The 18889-nt window shown below is 49.1% G+C and overlaps 1 protein-coding gene across 4 annotated transcripts in view; it reads right to left on the bottom strand.

The window, feature by feature from the left end:
• Mct1 (Monocarboxylate transporter 1) overlaps positions 1-18889 on the bottom strand; it is a 190408-nt gene that overhangs the window by 19830 nt on the left and 151689 nt on the right. For all 4 annotated transcript variants that reach the window (XM_065440701.1, XM_065440700.1, XM_065440702.2 and 1 more), the window contains one exon: positions 15400-16489. In XM_065440701.1, the coding sequence (XP_065296773.1) occupies positions 15400-15724 (325 nt within the window). In that variant the 5' untranslated portion in view covers positions 15725-16489. The remainder of the gene's footprint in view (positions 1-15399; positions 16490-18889) is intronic.

Genomic DNA, 18889 nt, shown 5'->3' with positions numbered 1-18889 from the left:
AATAATCGTCATCTGTCTTGTCTGCATTTCCTTTCTTTAACGCTGCGAGCGCGGTACTTCCAAGTCACGAACGGCATGCGCGTTATCAGTGTGACGCAGCATTCTCGGCAGGAAAGTAGCGAGCGCCAAGTTTTCAAGAAAGAAAACGCAAGCAAGACAGATGACGTTTATTGTTGTGTGGCAAACATACACCCCAAAGGGTGCAACTGCTTTTAGAGTGTATACACTCTAAAAGCAGTTGCACCCTTTGGGGTGTATGTTTGCCACACAACAATAAACGTACACTCTAAAAGCAGTTGCTTTGGGTGTATATTTGCCACACAACAATAAACGTCATCTGTCTTGCTTGCGTTTTTTTTCTTGAAAACTCGGTGCTCGCTGCTTTCCTGTCGAGAATGCTGCGTCACACTGATAACGCGCATGCCGTTCGTGACTGGGAAGTACCGGGCTCGCGGCGTAAAAGAAAGGAAACGCGGGCAATACAGATGACGATTATTGTTGTGGGACAAATATACACCCCAAAGGGCGCAACTGTATTTAGAGTGTAGCCCGAACTCTGTTCATTTGTTTTGCGCAACATGCTCTTCAAAGAAGCAATGTAAACAACGGAAGGGCAACGTGTTCCGGTTGTTTATTTTGCGGAGTTAAAAACACTCGCTCCCGTGGTCTGTTTCTGAAAGTCGAAATACAGCTGGCGCTGTCCTTGTGTTATCGAGAGTGCGAAGCGTGTATTCACCTTGATGGCGGAATCAAAAATAGAAAAACAAATTGTCGTGCTTGCTACAGAAGGCAGCGACAACTTGTGATTCAACATGCTAGGTCCGACAACCTTAGTAAATTTAATCACCAAAACAGTTACCTTGTAAGTAATTCTTGATATTAGCCTTACATAGCTCGTTACTGCAACATAAAAAAAGAGCACGCTTCGCTGGGTTCTATGCGCTAAAAAAACAATCAAGACTATACAGCTTAGGACACACACGCACGTGCTCTCTGTTTTGAACAGCGCTACTTATGAAACCATTGGCAATATTTCATGCATTATGTAACTGGACTTCACGAACTTCGCCGTTTGTTATGTGAACCATTCATTTAACAGAGTGAATAGCGCTTTCTAGAAGCTTTCGGCTATTTGCTTACTTTCACAATAGTCGTCGATAGGATCGCGCACAACTCCACCCGCCCCCTTCTTTTTCTCTTTTTTTCTTGTGCTGATGTTGTTTCTGTTAAGTTTGGTTCATTAATACACGTGTGTACAGTGGATCGCGAAAGCTTTTTGGGACAGGGTTCTCACGACCAACGTTCATTTCTGTTCTTTTCTGATGTGTACAATTTAACGGATCGCTGTGCAGGTCACACTGCAGCTTTGAATTCGAGGATTTGTGGGATACTTTTTTTCCAGGTCCTGTGTCCCGTACGCATTTGTGGCTGATCGTGCGAAGTTAATATGGCTCCGTTTATTGTCAGTTTCTTTCGTGCTCTTGATTATACTGGCTCAACTGCTGACATCGTTCTGTGCTGCAGAACTACGCAGGGCTTGGACTCCACATCAAGCTCGACAGAACTCTCACTTTTCCGACGCTCTCCACTTCTCGAAGTGGAAGCAAGTTGATTGACCCACTGGCACGCGTTGTTCCATTACTCAAACGCTAAGCGATTAGTACAGCGAATCAAGCAGACGATAGTGAATATGGAGGCCTGTCCCGTTGCTGCTATTTCTTTCTTTTTTTTTTTGCTGCCATAAAACGCCGCCTCTAGGCCCGCATTCACAAAATGATTTTACGGTAGATTACATCGTAAGAGCAAATTCCAGTCAACCTTGATGCTGGGCATATCACTGATGAAGGCGGCCAGCCAATAGCAAGCATCACTTACGAACAAAAAGCTTTGTGAATTCGGCCTCTGTGCTTCTTGGCAAAGCACACGTATTTGATTGATTTATTTATTGATGAATTGATTTACTGATCTACTTATCGATTGATTCACTGAGCAATGAGGGTGCAGGACAACTTATTCTTCTTATATACACTCGCTTCTACTTTGTTTTTCTACAACATTAGTTATGTTTTCGAACTGGAGGTAAACGAACAATTAAAAGCATCGCGCGTGAAAGGTATTTGCTAGACTTCTCAGGAGGTGCTATAACTTTTGCAATGTCACCCGCAGCTGCGCCTCAGCGGCTACGGAGTCGTACAGCTGAGCGCAAGGTGCCGGGATCGCATCGAGGCCACGGTGACGGCGTTCAGATGAGAGTGAAATGAAAAAAAAAAATACACACATAGTAACTTGCATGCACTGAGCTTCGATTCGCGTTAAGCAACGCCAGATGGTCAAAATTAATGCGGAGCTCGGCCACTCAACCTGCCAATATGGTGTTGTGCCATTACCACAAGCCCGGATCCCGAATCTGCAAGATGCAGAATCTATCCTGCGAGCGCCATAATTCTCCCTTCACAAGTCAAGATGCTGCGCCTTCGTGCGGGAGAAGCCTCGGCGGAGCAGCGTGTTTTGACGTGCCCGCGTGTGCCCGACGGCCCGGCGCCGCACCTCCCTTGCCTGGAGGTCACCGCGCGCGCGAACTTTGAACCGAGTGGCCAGCGCGGTCGCTGGTTGGACCCCTCGGACGACCGTCGTGTGCTGACTTTGTATTGGGCCGTTTGAGTGACAATGGGCCTCGGGGATTATAAAAGCAGCAACACGCCGCTCGAAAACAGGATCCGCTGACCCCACCTGGAGAGAGGGTCGCTCCCGACTGGGGTGAGATGTGTCACGCGTTTTCGCCGGACGCCGTCGTGCGAGAACAGTCGCGTTTGTGTGAGCTCTCGGCCCCAGTGCCGATCCGTTCATGTCCTGTATGATAACCTGTATATAATGTATAAAGTCCCTTTTGTTATTCTCATCGACGCCAGGCTCGGAGTCTTCGCTACCAAAGCTCTGTCACGAAACGGGTGACGAGCGCTACGGGACCACAAAGCCGTATTCGTGGTGCAGCGGTGCAAGTTCGTAACACTGCTGGCACCGGTTGGATGTCGTAACACTGGCGGCACCGGTTGGATGTCGTAACACTGGTGGCACCGGTTGGAAGTTCGTAACACTGGATGGCAGCTACGGGATTGACCGGCATCAGCTACCTCGGCGCGGTGAGTGCCTGAAGTTTACCTCAAACACCAGACTTTCTCTGACACAGGTTATAGTAGCTCAGGGATTGACTTGGTGTTGCATTGTGATAACCTTGTGTGTTTCAAGCCTAGTAAGAGTGTTTTGAAAACCAGGGGATGCTGAGGGGGTAAACAGGGCAGTGTGTGATATACTTGCATATGTCTTACTAGTAGTGTTATAGTAGCGTACGGCAGGTATATTCAAAAAGGGTAAACAGCAGGAGGACAGTGTGAACGATGGAGAAGTACAAGGTGAAGGAACTTCTCGAAATTTGTGAGGAGTTGGGCATTGAGTTGGGCTCAACCAAAAGAAAGAATGCGATCCTTGAGGTCATGAGGACTGGGGACGTAACGGCTGAGGAGGCCGCTGAGGCCTGGGCGGATATCAAGGAACGTCGGGAAAGGGAGGAAAGGGAGAAGGAACGTTGCGAGCAGGAAAGGAGAGAACAGCAACGTCGCGAGGAGGAAAAGAGGGAGAAGGAACGTTGCATGGAGGAAAGGAGAGAGATTCGTGAGCACGAGCTTAAAATGAAAGAGTTGGAGACCCGAAATAGCTCGCCAGCGCCTAGTCTCACTTCTAATGTTCCAAGAATACGCGATCAACTTCCACCCTTTGTCGTCGGAGAGGATATGGCCAAATACCTCGTGAAATTTGAGCACGTCTGCGAACGGAATAGCATTGAGCGATCCCTTTGGGCACAGAATCTGTTAGCCTTGCTTCCTGGGGAGGCATCAGACGTAATAACTTGCTTATCGAAAGAGGCGTTTGAGAGCTACAGTGATGTGAAGGAAGCGCTACTGCGGAAGTACAAATTGTCGCCCGAAGCTTTCCGGCAGAGGTTCCGGTATGCAAAAAAGGGTAAGGAGTCGAATGTTGACTTCGCGTTTCGTCTAAAAGCCGACTTGGTGGAATGGCTGAAGGGCGAAGAGGTTTACGACGACCGCGACAAAATTGTCGAATGCATCGCGTTGGAGCAGTTCTACCGTTGCATTGATGAGGATGTCCGGCTCTGGCTGCAAGATAGGCTAAAAGAGGTTAAGCTAAACAAGGCAGCAGAGTTAGCGGAAGAGTATTACACCCGCCGCAGCTTGCACAGCAAGGCAGTGCGCGTAGAAAAGGCAGATAGGAGAGATGGGTTTTCCGGAAAGCCCGAAAAACGGAAATGTTACAATTGCAAAAAGCAAGGGCACATCGCTGGGAACTGCCCAGAGAAAATTGCTTTTGCAACAAAACAGCGAAATGATACGACGCGTTTTTTTGAAAAACGGAGACCGTTAACCTGCTACAATTGCAAAAGGCAAGGGCACATCGCTGCAAGCTGCCCAGAGAGAATTGCTTTTGCAACGATACAGGAAACTCACAAAAACATACGTCTATTGGAGCCCTATGTGCAGGAAATTAAGGTAAACGGCAAGAAGTGCCGAGCACTGCGGGACTCTGCAGCCACTATGGACGTTGTTCACCCGTCTTTCGTCTCCTCGAGTGATTTTACGGGAGAGTGCGTTAGGATACGGCAAGTGGCCGAGAAGGAGAGTGTCTGTTTACCGATCGCAACGGTTATCATTGAAGGAGAGTTTGGAAAACTTAACACCGAAGCCGCTGTGTCAGCCGCCCTCCCGGAGCAATTTTCCTACCTCTTCTCAAATAGCTCGGAGCAGCTGCTGAGGGATCAGGGCAAATCATTCTTTGCCGACGTGGCGTACATGGCCCCCACGCGATCCAAAGCGCGCCCGCTGTCGAGGGAACTTGACTTAGCGTCGGTGAGCGAAAGGCGGTGCGGCACACGGACCGATCACGGTAACTTGAGTGGCGAGCAGTCACGGGAGAGGCAGAGCTCGGAGGCTGGCCTAGACGAGCGGGTCCTGGAAGTGAGTGGGAGTGACGCGTGCAGTGCTAGCCGCGATATAGACTCGATGCCGCAATTAGGCGACGCGGGCTCCACACTCGCTCCGGTTTCCGCCAGCCGGCAGGAGCAGGCTGCAGTTGAAAGAAAAAGTCTGATTCGCGAACAACAGGAAGATTGTTCACTAGCCGATCTGAGGAAGAGCGTCAAACGGGGAGTGGAAAAAAAGGGGGTTTCATTTGGCAAGGAACCTGGCTTATTGTACCGCCGCTACACGGATAAGCTGGGTCGCAAATATAAGCAGCTTCAGATTCCGCGAAAATATCGCCGGGAAAAATGAATGACCTCATTTGCTTCCTCAGAAGTATGTTTTCGGTCCAAAGCGATTTCAAGGGGACCATTCTATTTGTAATTATTATTGCTGATTATTAATTGTTTCTATTTTGTTATGTTGATGATTTGAAAACTGATTGTTTAAGCCTTGTGTGCTAGATCGTACACCTGCCTCTTGTTGCAGCGGGAGAAAAAAAAAAGGGGAAAACAATTTAGTTAGGTTGATTTGAATTATGGCCTTGTCTGGTGTTTGACGGGAGACAGAGGGCACTTGTTCGTGTTGGGTGTTGCCTTTTGCCGGTCGGTTTTGCAAGCTGCAGAACGACCAAGCGGGACCAGTGGCGAGAAGCAAGGTCTTAGGAACGACCCGAGCGGAGCTGGTCAAGGTGCCTTGGCGACGACGTGGTGAGCAGAGCTCCTGTCCTGGCGAGTCGGACCTGGGCACGTGAGGTTACCTGGCGTCCCGACACTGGACGTGAACTTGGACGAGCCTGACGAACGTGCGCGCCTGGCATCCGAGCCACGTGGAGGCAGCTCGTCTTCCCGGCGCCTTATCTGAGGGCGGGGATGCTGTTGTGCCATTACCACAAGCCCGGATCCCGAATCTGCAAGATGCAGAATCTATCCTGCGAGCGCCATAATTCTCCCTTCACAAGTCAAGATGCTGCGCCTTCGTGCGGGAGAAGCCTCGGCGGAGCAGCGTGTTTTGACGTGCCCGCGTGTGCCCGACGGCCCGGCGCCGCACCTCCCTTGCCTGGAGGTCACCGCGCGCGCGAACTTTGAACCGAGTGGCCAGCGCGGTCGCTGGTTGGACCCCTCGGACGACCGTCGTGTGCTGACTTTGTATTGGGCCGTTTGAGTGACAATGGGCCTCGGGGATTATAAAAGCAGCAACACGCCGCTCGAAAACAGGATCCGCTGACCCCACCTGGAGAGAGGGTCGCTCCCGACTGGGGTGAGATGTGTCACGCGTTTTCGCCGGACGCCGTCGTGCGAGAACAGTCGCGTTTGTGTGAGCTCTCGGCCCCAGTGCCGATCCGTTCATGTCCTGTATGATAACCTGTATATAATGTATAAAGTCCCTTTTGTTATTCTCATCGACGCCAGGCTCGGAGTCTTCGCTACCAAAGCTCTGTCACGAAACGGGTGACGAGCGCTACGGGACCACAAAGCCGTATTCGTGGTGCAGCGGTGCAAGTTCGTAACACTGCTGGCACCGGTTGGATGTCGTAACACTGGCGGCACCGGTTGGATGTCGTAACACTGGTGGCACCGGTTGGAAGTTCGTAACAATGGCGTCCCTCGAAACCCGCTGATGAAAACCACGTCAGCTCATCATCTATCTACGTTTCAGCAGGGCTAATTACTAGATGTTCATAGTATTGAAGCTAGGAAAACCAACACATAACAAACCCCAGCAAAAAAAAAAAAGAAAAGGCTGCTGATTTAATCCGGAGTTGCGGTGTAAAGCGTACTAAGCGCTACATGTGAATGGTCGATACAATATGTACTTTGCTGCGTTCCTCTGTCCTGCAAGATAGTACACATTGGGCATACTGAGGGCTGCCCTATGGAATGGACGCCTGCACGAGCTCGAGAATGAGATAAAGGACACTCATGGATTACAATTATCTCATTGGCCAAATGGGCCGCGTTCCGTGGTACTTGAGGGCTCATCAGCTATCTACGCTAGTAACGATATGATAACCAGATCAATCGCTGAAGCCTTTCTTCTTTATGAAAAGGTAATGTGACATGGACGTAACCTGTCAATCAGTATGTTCATATGAGTGCAAATTTTCGCGGTACTTGATGCCATGTTACGTCTTCCGCTTTCCTTTTCTTTTTTCTTGTTTCCGTGTTTATCGGCTTTCCTTCTGCTTCGTCTATCACCTGTATGTGCAATTCGTGCTTCGAATAAACAAGGTTTACCAAAGCGCTGCCTCTGTCTTTGCGTGTCCTTGCGACTCTTTGCGCTTAAGTAAATAGCTACGTTTCTTTTCTTCTTTCTGGTAGCGCCCTAGCAGAGGCGGATATTGGAACCAGTAGAATCTGCCACTCTTGCTTACTGAAACCCGACGACCCAGCGTGACAACGGCAGCTCTGTGCTGCGGCCTCATAACGACGCCTCCGGCTATCTTCTATGTCGCTCTTCCACCGTTCACGGCCGGCGGGTCCCATTCACGACGAGGGTGGAGTGTCGCTCTGATCACTGACGAAGAGTGAAAGTTAATAGCATGGGAAAAGGCACTTTCAGAAAATCGCGGTCCCGATTCGAGTAGGTACAACGTAAGGATTACTGAACGACAGGCTCCGTGAGCGCAGCTGCATTGTTCAGACAACTGTGTCCCGCCATCTTGGCACTCATGCGCGGGATGGCGGCTCTGTAGGTCCGCCTTTGGAGATAGCGTGGTCCTCGCACGAAATAAGGATCGAATAGTGTGATGAATAATAGAGGCCGAGGAGATCGTGCGCTATGGCCACGCATACGTGAGCACGATTCCGATAAGGAACTTTTATACCTGGCGCATTCTCGGGAGGGAAGCGTTCACGCTGTCTCTGGGTGACGCCACGTTTCGGATTCCTTCCTGGGCGTGTCTTTTAGCGCACGTGTCACGGTTTAATTGCTTCGTCTGTGTTTGCTTTCATTTGCCCCGTGCACAAGTCCACTGTTGTCCAACAAAGTCTGCTCTTGCTCCTCCTGTTCGCTTATTGGAACGTAGCTACTCTTGAGAGAGCACTTTGGGGATGCTTTTCAGTGCTCCTGTTTGCCTCCCAATGGAAAGCGGCATTGGCGTTTCGTCCCTTGTTTTGCGCAGTACGCTGATCACCACCATGACTGAACTGTTCCAACTCGCCCAAGTCACCACTTCGTTCCGTTTTAAGCCTTATCATCTACGGTTCGTCGAACGGTAACATAGGCGCAGTGGCGCTTGGACCACAGACGAGGCTCGAAAAGGAAAATCATTGTAATGGGGTGATATCTTCAACACGGCAATTAAAGATAAACTGAAATTTGATAGCCGCGTACCACCAGTAAACGTAAAAGTATTAACGGAGGCTCATTCTTCTGCACATAAAAAGCTCAACTCGCAGGGACGAACTGGTTTACGACATCCTGTACACATAAACGCGCGCGTGCCTTGTGGTCAATTGCTTAAACGTCGGCGCGCTTTGAGCGTTCTGCCCGTTTGTTTTGTTTACGGTGCACCGAGTGTGCCACTAATCACTCACCCCGTTGCACTGGTCAAAACCACAGTGCTGAGAATTTTCCCCTTCCGAAACGCTCTGGCATTTCTCGTTGAGCAGCTCGAGTCTCTGAGCTGGGCTGTTTATATCGCAGCGACTCCCAAGAAGACCGATGGCCACAGCGTGCACGCTTACAAGCAACGTCTCGACCAGGAAACATGTCTCCCGCGGCGCGAACACGAGCCACCGCGCGCTGTATGTTTCTCAAGCGACGCGTAGAACAACACGCGTTTTCTTGCGAGGGCTTCGACACCGCTTCGTCAGCGCCTCTTGGGCTCAGTGCCAGAGGGCAACAAATTCACACTGTGGCCGCGGCCGGCCAACTGCTTGCGTTCGTCAAGCGTAATACGACTGCCTGGTGATGAAAACATACACTGCCGCGAGCGAACACGGCCGCATCTGTATTTCTGTGCCGCGCCCGAGAATTGCCACGTCCTCTCGCTGCATGACTGGGAAGCACGGGTGGCCGCCAAAACTCTCCTTGGCGGCCGGCCCGGCTGTCGCAACTATATCCCTTTGCGACACGCATTAGGATATAGTCATCAGAAAATTTTCAAACTGCCTGTGTGCACTCTTGATGAACAATATTTCAGTAAAAAACCATAAACAAGCCGGTACCTTAGGTACTTAATAAATTAGGTCGCGTCCTCATATGTACACACTGTGACTCAATACAACTAAGTCAGCAAAAGTCAACCGAAGGCTTTATTGCATGAAAATATTGCAGGTAGAGCGATAAAAAATTCCTCTTTGGTCATCAGCTGATCAGCCTTCTTGCTTACTTGGTGTGATATTCATAAAAACAGTCATTAGTGGCGGACAGGCACAAGAACACTTCGCACTTCCTGCACCGAACTCGTGATTTGGAATTGCATCCAGGCTTCCGGCAACGCTGTGGGAATCGTGCATCCACGTGCTGAGGCCAGTGCGCTTTACCATCCAAACGAACAGTGTTTGTAAGGAGGGGTCCACTATTATGAGGTGCTTTTGATACCCTCTGTAAGCTTTCCGCACTTGGTCGCCCTCGCTTCTTCTCCAAAGGTTTCTCGGAAACAAGCAGGCTCATGGCAGTATCGGTTTGAAACTGTAGCATGTCCATCGTGTTCTTTCGGACAAGGCCTTCAGCAGAAGCATCTCTTAAATACTGCAACCATGAGTTTGCAAGCGCAAATGAGGTGAGGTGTGAAATTACCCTTACAGGCCATTTTTTTGTCTTTGCTCTGATGTGATAGAGCGACATGATAAAATCCAACTTATCAACCCCACCCATGTGGCGATTATACTCTAGTATAGCCTGTGGGCATTCTACCTCGATGCGCTCATTTTTCGAGGAGCTCCACCTGCTCACAGCCCTAGCTTCACCAGTGGAAACCTGTGTTGAGGCCACCGTGACCAGATTGTTGTCCTTCCATCGCACAAGGGCAACGTCTCCTTCCTCTGTCACCTTGACATCGGTGCTCCCACGCTCCTCCTTTCGCATTTCTTTTTCGCCCTTCAGCTTACAACCCAGCAGCCTGTTGCACCTGATCGTACCCGTGGCAAGGATTCCAATACCTTTTAGCTCCCTCAGAAGCAGCACGGACGTGAAGTAATTGTCAAAGAACAATTTCAGGTTGCGGTGCTGTGGGAATGACTCCACAAGTCTCATTACCACACAGCCCCCTAGACCAAGGTAGGAGAACTCCCGGTCTACTCCTGTGCCTTTGCCCTGATAGAGTTCAAAATCATGCGCCAGACCATCGGTGCTGCATCGCACAAAGATCTTCACACCAACAGGGTTTGGCTTACTTTTCACCACCTGTTTTGCTGGGACCCTTCCTGTAAATGCCACCATCTGCTCATCAATGCAGTTATGTTCAAGCTCTTCAAGCTGAAGGCACCGGGACCTAATGACATCGAGGAGCGGCCTCACCTTCCAGAACTTGTCCACACTGGATGCATCCCTTGGCTCATTCTGGTCAGTTATGTGCAATGCGCTTCGCAATTTAAAAAATCTGTTTACCGCCATTGCATCTGCAATTGCAGAAATTCGGGTACCGCTTTGCCAATACATGCGGACACGTGGGAATTTCAGGACACCCATGTAAATGAGAATTCCAAAAAACACTTTCATCTCTTGCACGGAGCACGAAAGTTCGTTTCCTGTGTTCTGCAAGGCATAAATATTTGTGTACTTCGTGAAGTCCTCGAACACTTCATCGGTGAAATACTTCATGAAATACTTTAGCGGTTCTTCTGGCGTTGATCCGCCAAGCGGGTGGTAGGTGCAGCGCGTGTCCACTGGATCGAAAGGTTTGGAGAGCCACTTGACATGCTTCACTTTTTTCGCAGGCATCTCATCACTGTCACTGAGATCACCCTCGTCGTCTGCAGGATGCATTTTAGGGTCATGCTCCTCATTCGATGCAGTTACCTGCAAACGTAAAGGCAAAATGATGCAACTGCTAACAAGAAATTTCGCTATTTGCCACTTACCGCTTGAGCTGCCTGTACATCGGCGACTTCATCGTCAGAAAGATCGGCGTCTGACACATCTCCATTCATGATGGCGTCAAAAAGCTGGTCTACTGACGAGTTCGGAGTCTTGCGTCTTGTTCTCGCATGAGTCTGGATGCCTATAAAAGGAAAAAAAGGCTCAGTAAAGCAGAAAAGCGACATTCGCCGCAGTTACAGCAGGATGAACCGGCGGCCGCCTAAACGGTGCATTTGTGACACGTTGTGTACAAATAGACACGCCATCGTAAACATGACCACCGTTTCCTAACCAGTAGTACAATAAAAAATAATTCCGTATTATTCTTATCTATAGCACTTAGTTATCAGGTCCACAGCTTTAGTTCCAGCTTAATCAACGTTTTAAATAGGCAGAAAAGATAAAGCCAAGAGCACCTACTTGACGCGCCGTAGAACGTCGAGGCGTCCATCTTGTTTTCTTGTTTTGGTAATGCATTTGGCGCGGCAATCACGAGATGGCAGCACCGTCCGGTAGAGCGGTAAATTCGAATGCGGCTCCAATGGCCCAAGTGTTGATGACGACGATAGAAGCTCGCAAAAAAGCTCGTGAAAATCGCGTGTACAATTGTACACGCCGTGTCGCAAAGGGATATATACTGGACTGCGTGTCCACGTGGCGGTGTGCATGCTGTCCAAGAGCATTATACGCAAGAATTTCAGCGCTCTCCAGCATCCACTCGCCCGCATACACCCCGTAAAGAAGGCTGAACACAATTAAAATTTTGGAGGACGCTTAAGTTTCTCCTTAGAGTGGAATGCGGGAGCGTTAAAACATCCCTGACCGCTTCTCATGCTTCCCGGCAACTGCAGCTTATGTAACCGCAATATTTACCGGGAAACGCTGGCGGCGAACGCTGTGCATGAAGACGATCTTTCTGGTAGAAACGCGGCCTCTTGCGTGGGCCGATACCGGAGGTAGAGCACAGCCGCGCCGATAAAGTTATATCATTTTCAGGTTTCTATTATTGTTGCGTACTTTTAATATTTGAGTCTGAAAAGATTTAAGATAGAAGGCATGCGCTGTCGGTATTTCGTTTCATGAGATTCGTTTGTGGGCTGTCATTCTCAAAATTCCGACGAGTAACTTTGTGACGAATGTAAGGCAAGGTAAGAGCAACTGTAGTGGTAGAATGGTGTGGCAATATAAACTGCATAGCCCGCTTGCCATAGAGCAAGGCGTGACATATACATATACCTAAATATACACGGAAATTTCCGCTCATGGACAACTCCGCCGACACCGGATTTCCTGCGACACGGGGCCCTTAACGCTATCGCGGTAAAATGAATCATGATACAGCGTCATGCGCCACATCGAACAACCTTAGTTGCATAAGAATCAGCATGCCCCCCCCCCTTTTCTTTTTTGTCCTTCTTGCTTACCGACTTCGATTACACTCGGCATAACTAGTGACACCTACCTAAAATATGACGCCGTAGTTTGCACTGCTCGTGCTAATGGCGTCGTTAACCAAGATGTGATGACAGTGTGCTGTGAACGTGACAACATTTAACATATTAAAAATCTATGAGCCTGTATTCACAAACACGCACAAAAAATATGTTCTTACGCTCTAAATGTTCGTAAGAGGAGGTACGTACCAGCCAATCGTAATGTTAGACATACTATCATCGGTGAATGCGCTTTCCCGGGGGTACAGCACTTCAGAATCAGACTTTCCTAATTAGGCGCCTTGTGTGCTTCGATTATGTTTTCCCTTACGCTTGAGTCCGAGGATCTGCCTGTTTATCAAACTATTTCGTGCGCATGTTGTTAGGAATGGCCTGTCGAGGTGACAACATGCAAGTTTTCTCAGCCAGCTGCAGCTGCGAGCGTTGCGAGCTTCCCCGGAGAGAACCATGGAAGCCTATCACAATTGCTGCGGTGACTCATTTCGTAGGGACCTCGAGGTGCCGCTTCAACACCCCCTCGGCGCCGTTGTGACTAAACGCGATCGGCGGACCAACTATTGTTACTGAACCCACCACCGCCGCCATGGTTTCTCTGCAGCAAGAAGAGCTTCCCTAACAAAAGGGTGCTTTGCGGTACAATGGGCCCCAGGATTCGTCACAATCTGCTGACACTCGTGGCGTCTACAGGACGCAAGACAATGGACAACCGGCAGCAACGCTGCGGGGGTCAGCTCGGGGAACCAACGCGCCTTTCAAGACGTAAGCCCCGAGTTCTGCGAAGCCCGTCTCACCTCCGAAGGGGCAGTGAAACCTGTGCGGAATGTGTGTGTGTACCTACGCCCTCCTGCTCAAAGGCGGCTCGGCTGCTATGACTGGAACGTTTTTCCCTCACCTAGGGATCTAGGGAACACGGAGTGTTTATAAGCAGGTGTTTGTCGCTGTTAGTGCTCGTGCTCGTCATCGTGCTCGTGAGCTGTGTGCTCGTCTTGCGTGCTCCATTTGGGAGCCACGCTAGACTGTCGATGTACATCTTGTTTAAAATGTAAATACTATAAATAACCACTGTACGCCTAGTTCCTCCCAAGTTCCTCTCTACGACCTTCAGCCCTTACAAATGGTGGCAGTGGCGAGATCGTCCGACAACACTAACAATGTGTGGCATATAATACATTCAGTGGCAGCCCATTTGCATGAATAACATGGCTATACTTATTTTATTGTTACCCGCCGCAGTAGTTAGCGGCTATAGCTTTGCGCTATTGAGCTCGAGGACGCAGGTTCGGCTCCCGGTAGCGGTGCACGGCATTCCTTTGGGGGCAAAATGCAAGAATGTTCGCGTACTCTGCACTGAGTGCCCGCTAACGAACCCCATGTGGTCGAAAATCGATGCGGAGTCTCCGATTATACGGCTGGCCTCATAACTAGTTTGTGGTTACGGCGCGTTAAACCCCCCAATTTATTTTTCTCGTAGAACTGTGGATGTCGTTGGATGTCCTCAACGCAAAGCAATCCATATTCGACCGGACTATCGCCGTATGCACCACACGCTGGCTCCCTCACAAGGCCTCGACATCGCTGTGCAATGGCCGCCAAACAGAACACACAAGTTACAGGGACCGACAACACCTCGATGAATCTGTACCAGCAAGCCCACATTTCAGGGTTGTTCTTTTTTTCGATCAAAAGAAAAGCCACGAAGACCGTGAAAAGGCCGACGGTAAACCCTAACTGGTTTAAAAAGTGTTCGTTCCTAGGTATTCCTTAGCTTCAGCGTATGTGGCTTTGTGTGTTGTTGATTTGAATGAATCCGAGCCCTTCTGTGCCTATCAGTGCCCTGGCGGATTATGTCGAAATCGGCACCGTATATGCCATATCGTGGACACTTATTGCTGTAAGCAAAATGCGCGAACTGCGATTCCCACCAGCAGCGATGACAATTACTATCAATGGAAAAATTATTGGCTGCTGCTACGAGCTTGCTTTAAGACATACACTGTTGAAAGGCGCATTAGAGGAAACTCGTAATTCTGTTTGTCAACTGTTGAGCTTGAGCAGCTGGATATTGCTTGAAAAAGCAAGAAAATAAGAAGAGAAAGAAAATAAGGTGTTTCGAAGATTATCCCAACGTAGATTGAGTAAGGAAAGAAGTTTGAGAGTGCGTGAACCCTTTTACTTTCACAGTCAAGAGTACAACTTTCAGTGCAATAATGTACAGCGCATTTTATATGTTCTCTAGTTCAAAGCAGTGCTCTAGAGGTCAATGGACGTTCAAAACAGACCTCCATCAGCCACATTTTCGTTTACAAAGATTACAATGCTGGCACTGGACACGTTCTGACATGACCCTTATTTTTTTGTTCCTTGTTTAGACGCATGACCCAACGGTCTCACTAAGCGTACACTGTTACCAAGGCTGCAAATGAATCCACTCCGCCATCAACAACAACAACACAAAAAAGAAGTTAAGGAGAGTGGGCATCAACTGTGTACCTTGGCTACCAAACGCTATGCATAAAAGCGAAATTTTGAGTAGTGAGCGAGGAACTATTGGAGCACACGTCCGGAAACTGAATGTTACGTAGGAAGCTATTAGCGCTGCTAGCAGTGTATACTAACACTACTAGAAACACCATGGCTACAAGTGCGTCGTAAGCTAACCGAGCTACGCTTGTCGCTCTTGTCCACATAGCCGAGACACCTTTGGCCGCTTGCTGATAGGGCTCTCAGAAATTTAAACTACGAGCGGCATCGACCTTCCAGGGAAAAGGAGGGATGGGTGGGCGGGGCGAAGCATCCTAGTTTGAATTTACTGCGTATGGGTAGCCGTTCCTTAATTACAAATTCCTTTGCGCCTGCCAAGCTCCAAGAAGGCGGGAGCGTGAACTCACCGATGCAGAACGTGGTGCCGACCATGATGGAGGCGATCCAGGCCGTCTTGCCCTTGGACTCCTGGAACTGCTTGAGGAACTCCAGGTAGAAGATGCCGAACGTGTACGTGACGCCGTCCGCGATCACGTGGATCATGAACGACGAGAAGACGACCATCCAGCCCCAGCCGCCGTCGGGCGGCGGGGCGAGCGCGGTCGCCGACGCGGCCGACAGGTGCTGGCCGCCGTCGGTGGTGGTGGTGGGCGTCGACGCCACGGCGACCGCGCCGTTCGCCGCCGTCCGGTGGTCCGAGCCCCGGCCGTTGGTGCTCTTGTGCTCGCCCATACCTGCTGGCAGTGGAGCCGGAGAGTGGGGACCTAATCCAGCAGGTGTCGCGGCCTTCTTCCCGTCATACGTCCCGGACGTCTTCGGCGATTCGTCTGTTCTACGTGACTACCACACGTTTCCCTCTCTCTCTCTCTCTTAGCTTTGATTTTAGCGAGACTAGGCGAATACTTGCGCAATTCTTCTGAGATACAATTTGTGTGATCCTTTACGGATCAAGAAAGAAACGACGCTCGACTCAGGCTTGTAATACTGGAGGTCGAGCCGCTTCGCTTTTCTCGGAGTTTCCACGGTGTACTCGAGTCTGAGTCTGCTTTCCGGGAGGAAGTCAGCGGTGTGCACTTTTTTGAGCAGGCGATCCCGTCTCCTCCCGTTTCCCCTGAGGCGTTCGCGGTCCTTTGTGCACTGACAACGTGCTACGGACGTGGCCGGCCGTGCACTTTAACGAAGAACCGAAATTGGCAATAGACGAGGACAGCTCGGGTTCTCGGGCATCGATGATGGCCCGGCATGAACGTTCTTCTGTCTTTCTTTCTTTCCGCCTCTTTGCGAAGTCTCAGCGATGACTTGCTGCTGCACGCGTGTTCCGGTTGAGTAATGGGTGCGCGTCGCCGCTGTATCTCGATGCGTCGCCGCTGCGCGTAGCTTCCTTCCGCCGTTTGGCTCCTGGTAATTGCCCGGAAGTGCGACGGCACCGTCTTTTCTGCGTGGCGAAACCGTGCCGCTTACTTCGTCTCGCGGCCTCCGTGCCTACGTGTTGGCTGCCTGCAAAGACAATAGGCAGAAAACAAATCAGGGGAAATGGGATGAAACCCCAGGCTCCGCGAATGACACACATGCGTATCAGCCAGCAAGCAAGCTTATCTATTTCGGTAAATTATTTTCTCCCACCTTTCCTCAATGTTAAATATTTATACAGTATTGTTGCAACGAGAAGCACACACCCGCTCTTCGACCTTGATTCCCGCAGTCCCTTGGAGGCCGTGAAACTGTAACTGACCATCATTCCTATTCACTGTTGCTGCAGAAAAAGGTTTGGCGCATCCTAGCCGTTCTCATTACTCGCTATGAAGCTTTGGTTCGGGCTATAGGAGAAGTGAAGCCCCGGCAAGTCGGCAAACTTTAATATTCAGAACAAAGCGCGAACAGATGGCTCTACTCAGAACTATTACTCATTGAATAAAGAAAACGAAAGTCGGAAGTCGTACAGGTAAATTTCCTCGAAGGCAGCTGATGAATTGTTACCAATAGATTTCTTTCTAAGCACTTCTTCTTTCAGATATAGTTACGACGCATTCGCAGTTTTACCTTTTTTACCACTGAATATAGGATATATAGAATTTAGTTCATTAAATTATTGTTTTATTATTATTTACAATACTGCCAGTCCCACCAGGGACCATAGCAGGTGGACATCCAAAAATGAACTTCATGGTAATAAACGTGCACATACAAATTGCGTGTCAATAAGCCAAACAAGGAACGTAAAGGAACGAGGTAAGAATACATAAAAAACAAACAAATATAGATATCACCTTTCTAGGAGACATGCGCAGCAATACAGAGAATACATCATGAAAAGGACAGCAAACGGTAACAAAAATAACAGTAAACACCTTCACAATAATCAGCATGGCTTAGAAGAGTTGCAAATCATATTATGTGAATAAGACTGCGTTACTGATTGCTTGATATGGATTCTAACCGTGATGTGAACTGAGATAATGAGTCTGCAGAAATAACTGAAGGATCGAGGCGATTCCATTCCCTTATCACGAGGGGGAAATAAGAGTACATGAATGTGTCATTATGGCATGAATAATCTGTTAAAGCATGTACATGGTTATGTCTCTATGATCGTGACTGCGAAAAACACACGTATTTTGTTAGGTCTATCTTATAATAATTGTGAATCAAGTTAAATGAAAATTTGAGCCATGCTTGCTTCGCTCTTGATGAGAGCGTCGCTAAACCCGATATAGCCGCAATGTTAGTTGGTGAATCTGTGCGCTTATGCTTGTTGTAAATAAACCGCAGCGCTTTTCGCTGTACTTTTTCCAGTTTTGTTATGTTAGTTACTGAGGGGGGAAACCAAACTGTGTTAGTGTACTCCAAAACCGGTCTAACGAAACTAGTGTACGCGAATAGCTTAGTCGACGTTGGTGCGAGGTGGAGACATCTTCGGAGATAAAATAGCTTGCGTAATGCCTTCGAGGTCACGTTGGCGATGTACGCTTCCCATCTCAGGTCAGAAGTTAGAGTGATGCCTAAGTATTTATGCTGGTGAACTTGCAAATGTTTTATACTTGCCAGTAGCACCATTGCTTGTCTGCTTTTCCCAATCCTTCGCCTGCTACGCTTTGTTCACAACAGGGTTTGCACTATTTGCCTTATTTCGAAACTATTCGCAGTTTCCAAGTAAACGCACGCCATCTAGCAGCCGCGCCGAGAAGCAGCCGATCCAGGTTCACGCTTGAAGTGACAGAGGTTCTCCTATCACGGCATGCACTCAATGACTCGTAGTTCTCAAATCGTCGTGATGCCGCCGCGCACAGCCCCGAAAATGGAAAGCCGCCGCGCACAGCCCCGAAAATGGAAAGAAGACGGATGTCGAAACACATCTTCGGGCGCGACTCGTCGTCAGGGGTGACGAAGTAGATAACGGCAGGTATAACATAAAAATTCGGCGGCATATTACACTCTTGTAACACGTGAAGGCGAAAGCCTGCTGCACACTTGGCAATGCATTAAGTTATATGATCGGAGGGGTCAGACTTACAAGACATAACGAGCCGCAGTGTGAAGCAAATGCATGGCGCTGTAGGTCAACCCCCTCAATGACACATGTGAGCGCCTAATGCTCTCGCTAAGGGTTCCTTTGTTCTTTATTTCGTTCTTTCTTTCTTTCCGTGTTTCTTTCTTTCTTTCGTTCGTTCGTTTTTCTTTCGTTCCTGCTTTCGTTATTTCTTTCTTTCCTTCGTTCTTTCTTTCTTTCGTTTCTTCATTCATACTCGGCCATTGCTGCTTTGCTTGCTTACGGGAGTATGATCCATTCCTGATGATATTTTTTGCATCACTGATCTTTTATGCGTTGCATATTGCAGTCACTCAGTTCAGCCCTTGGGCGCGGCCGGGCAGCCACCATTGAGGGTATGAGCCATTGTT

The sequence above is a fragment of the Dermacentor albipictus genome, chromosome 1 (assembly GCF_038994185.2).
Source record: "Dermacentor albipictus isolate Rhodes 1998 colony chromosome 1, USDA_Dalb.pri_finalv2, whole genome shotgun sequence".
Taxonomy (NCBI): domain Eukaryota; kingdom Metazoa; phylum Arthropoda; class Arachnida; order Ixodida; family Ixodidae; genus Dermacentor; species Dermacentor albipictus.
This window is presented reverse-complemented; position numbering and strand designations above follow the sequence as displayed.